The following is a 4,024-nucleotide window of genomic DNA, read 5'->3' on the forward strand; positions in this document are numbered from 1 at the left end:
GCTGCGGGGCCGGGGCAAAGCCCGCCAGGAGCCGCCGCCGGGTCTCGCCCGAAGGCCACTAGCGCGCGGACGCGGCCTGATGACGTCTGGAGGCTGCGCCACCACCCCCAGAGCGGCAGGGGCGCCCCGCTCAGCAGGCTCCGGAAAGCGAAAGGGTTCGCCTTAAAAACCCCCGCCGCGGCGTGGCGTGGCGCAGCGGGCAGAAGGCAGGGACATGCCGGCAGGCGGAGAACCGGCTTTTGGTGCTGGCGGCCGCAGGCCGCGGTGACGCGGGGCACCCTCCCCGCCCCGGAGCCGCGGGGATGGCGGGGGAGCGCTCTGCCGCCGGCCGGGAGCGTGGAGGCGGGGGGCGAGGAGGAGGAGGAGGAGGAGGAGGAGGAGGAGGAGGAGGAGGAGGAGGAGGAGGGGGAGGGGGAGGGGGAGGGGCGTGTGGGGGCCCAGGCCCAGCCGACTTCGTGGCTGTCCTCCCCCCGGAGGTCAGCTCTCGGATATTCAGCGACCTGGACGTTGAGAGCTTGTGTCACGCGGCCGTGACGTGCAAGGGCTGGCACCGCGTCATCGAGAGCAACGACCGCTTATGGAGGCACCACTGCTTGAGCGTGAGGGCTGTCTGCCAGCGGGAGATCGACTGCGATCGAGGAAATGGCTATTCCTGGAAGGTAAATTTAACGGCAGTGATGTAATGTTGGCAGCGCCGAGGCTTCTGGAAGCGGTAATAGAAATACGTAAAGAAATTATATCAGCACATCTCACCTGTCCCGGGCTAACTGCTGTAGTCGCAGTGTGGCTCGGTAGCGTGCCCCAACAGCCGACATCTGGTTAAATCCACAGAGTGATGAGGGTCAGGCTGGCCCCTTTCCCACCCAGGACCATGTCGGGCCGGCTCAGCACACCCCACTTAGCCCTCACACTGCCCCGCACGGCCTCAGTGCTGATATTCATTGTCTCGAAGTCTTCACAGCCCTAAATGAAGGAAAGCCCACATGCCAGTAGACCGGGACGGGGATATAAAAGAACGTACCCCCCGGTTGTATTTCATGGGAATAGCTCTGCTGGTGAGGAATGACTTCCCAGAAATTCATCCTGGGTAGCTCTGCCTTAGTAAGTCTTGAGCGATGTGCATCAAGGAGGAAAAAATAATGGCATAGAGGAAAAGGAAACATGCAGGAGCTTCAAGAAGCTGTTTGGAGATCTCCACACACACTCCGAGTTAACAGCTGCTCCAAGGAGTCAGAAGCTGAACATGCTGGAAGATCGATCACTGTCGAGTCCAGCCTGCAAGCTGAGGTAGATCAGGAAAGGATGGGTTTCACACCAGCCAGAGGGTGATCCCCACCTCATTTTAACTGGTATGTTTGAGAGCAGGGGAGCAGTGAAGGGGTGAAAAGAGAGAAGCAGCAGCAAAAAAAAATCCCAGTTCTGGACTTTCACTTCGGTTGAGTTGGTTCAGTACGAGGCAAAGCCGTGAGGAGGTAGTGGTTGCCCTTCAAATGTACAGATCTTACTACTCTTGCACAGGAATTTCCGGAGTGCCCTGCACTGATTCTCTATTTTATCTGTATTTTGGAGAAGGGATTTGAAGTAGAAGCAAACTCACACCAAGTCAGCATTTTCTTGCACTAAAAGGCTGGCTGAAGAGAAGAATCCAGCCAGCCTGCATTACCAGCCCAAACACAACTTAAAGGTCATAAGTAACCTAAAGAGGAAGAGAAAGGCACCTCTTTTAAGGAGTAAGGAGGAAGAGGAATTCCTGGCTTAGGGTTTTCATCTTGACCCAATTTAGATTCTCCACCCAATTTAGATCAGAAAAGTTGGAAGTAGACCAAAGTCTGCTTCTCGGCAGCAGTGCACCTTCCTGGGCTTAGCATCTACATATCCACAGACATGTTCAAAATCCTTTTTTCTAACATTACTCTGCCAATGCAAAACTTCCTTGTATTGAACAGAACTTAGATCAGTGCATTTCCAAGATTTGAGCTGTCTGTTTTTCCGTCAGATCACATTACTGAGAAACTACTGGAAAAGCAAAGTGAAGCAAGAATGGCTGAGCGGGAGATACAGCAACATCCCATCACAAAACAGCTTGCCAGAGAAAAGCATGTATCCGATGGATGTCGACACATGGGGAGAAATCCTGGAAGCGGAACTTGAGAGATGAGAAACCAGTGCTGGTTCTTGCAACTCAAGAACCTCCTATCAACATCTCACAGACTGCCAAACTGTAAATATTTTGCCGTTCAAAATCAGTTGTGTTTGCAAACATATGATGAAAGCTTCTCAAAAAAAAAAAAAAAGTTATGTCTATTTTTTTATTTGCACTTTATCTGATTAATTTTCTGTAAAATTCTAAAGACGAAGTATTCAGTTGTAATTTTATATTTCTAAGTTTAACATTCTGCTGTATGGTCAAAGATGTTGATTGTACTTTCAATTTGCACTTTTCATTTTGCAAGAGATTACTTAAAAAAAACACTTTTGACTTGAAGTGTGTCATAGCAGCAGCACAACACAAAAGCCCACAAAGGAGGGCTGGGAAAGGGACAAATCCAGCCATGGGAAAGAAAATAAGGGGACAAGGCAGCCACCTTGGAATCAGCTGAACATCGCCAGTGCCCATCTCAAGGGACAGGAGCCCTCACAGGGATCTTTTCTGAAGCTGCACCCACGGAGGTGTTAGTGCTCAGCAGCGCTGCATTTCCATTGCCCGGCTGTGGGATTTCTGGATTAGGACTTGCAGATCCAGGCGCCAGGCAGGACTGAAGCAGCTATGTAACTAACGGCCTCTCTGCTATTAGCTATGCATTTTAGTCTTTCGCATGATGAGGCGTAGAGCAAAATTTACTACTTTAAACAGAGTAACTCAGATAATGATGCAAGGTGACACAACCTCATATGTTTTTGTAGTCAGGCTAAAACACATTCAGAAACTTAATTTTTTCCTACATTATGATCTCCCATCACACAGACCCTGCTTTACCAGCACTGCTTTTTGGCACTGACTTTAAAAATTGCTGCTAGTAAAAGCGAGGATGTCTGTCACATTGCTCAGCATAAAAGCGACCACAAACCAAATTTATTACAATTCCGTTTGACTATCACCTTTCCCTACCTACTTTGCAGTAATGAGTAAAGTGGGAAAACCCTGGGAAGGTCCCTGTTGCTTGAGATATTCCTATAAAATTCAGGCACCAATCTGGGACAAATTTTCTGTAGAAAGATTTATATCACTGTCCTAGGTTACAGTGTAAGATGTGCCCAAAAAAGGTATTCTATCAACATCTTCAGGAGCTGTTGAGACCAGGTGGGGCGGTGCTCCCTGCCTCCCCCCTCTGGACTATCTTCTGTTAATGGGCACAACAATGCCTTATCGCCTGACCCATCGATAACTCGCTCCTGGACTATCTCCTGTTAATGGCCCATCAAGGAACTGCCTCACGACTCCCCATCCCATTGTGAGATGCTCCGCCCGGGGGGAAGGAGCCAAGCAGTCCATGCCAAATAAAAACTGAGATCTCGAACACCCTAGCAGCCTTCTTCCACTGGATTCCCAGAGGAGTTTTTCCCCCCACTGGAGTTCCAGAGGACAAGAGCTACCTACCTACCAGTGGACCTTCGGAGGAAGACCAGACGCTTTTACAAGATCGCTGCTTCAACAGAACTACATCCATCGCTTCAGGAGGACTGCAGCCGTCATCTTATCGGACTGCTACTGCCACCCTAACAGGGTGTCGGGTTGTATTTCTGACTCTGTCAGTGTAAACCAGTGGGTTGTTTGGTTTTGGTTTTTTTTTTTCCTGCCTTGTGTTATATATATATATATATATATATTAGTAAAGAACTGTTATTCCTATTCCCCATATCTTTGCCTGAAGGCCCCTTAATTTCAAAATTATAATAATTTGGAAGGAAGGGGTTGCATTTTCCATTTCAAGGGAGGCTCCTACCTTCCTCCACAGACACCTGTCTTTCAAACCAAGACAATCACGCTTATGAAAGTTAGTTAATATGAAGCAATTTCAAACGG

At 49.2% G+C, this 4,024-nt stretch overlaps 1 protein-coding gene across 1 annotated transcript; it reads left to right on the top strand.

The window, feature by feature from the left end:
* The first annotated feature begins 302 nt into the window (after positions 1–302).
* Positions 303–3,698, top strand: FBXO48 (F-box protein 48). The gene is made up of 3 exons (XM_086460851.1): positions 303–336; positions 412–659; positions 1,997–3,698. The coding sequence occupies exons 1-3, from the start codon at positions 303–305 to the stop codon at positions 2,156–2,158; spliced, it is 444 nt and encodes a 147-aa protein (XP_086316977.1). The 3' UTR covers positions 2,159–3,698.
* Positions 3,699–4,024: the final 326 nt, after the last annotated feature.

Source organism: Leptosomus discolor, chromosome 2 (genome assembly GCF_034619465.1).
Source record: "Leptosomus discolor isolate bLepDis1 chromosome 2, bLepDis1.hap2, whole genome shotgun sequence".
Lineage (NCBI taxonomy): Eukaryota > Metazoa > Chordata > Aves > Leptosomiformes > Leptosomidae > Leptosomus > Leptosomus discolor.

Excerpts from the sequence above, each read along its gene's own strand:
- FBXO48 (XM_086460851.1), top strand. The coding sequence starts at position 303 with ATGGCGGGGGAGCGCTCTGCCGCCGGCCGGGAGC. Across the intron at positions 337-411 it reads CTCTGCCGCCGGCCGGGAGC|GGGGAGGGGGAGGGGCGTGT; the intron begins GTGGAGGCGGGG and ends GAGGAGGGGGAG. Across the intron at positions 660-1,996 it reads GAAATGGCTATTCCTGGAAG|ATCACATTACTGAGAAACTA; the intron begins GTAAATTTAACG and ends TTTTTCCGTCAG.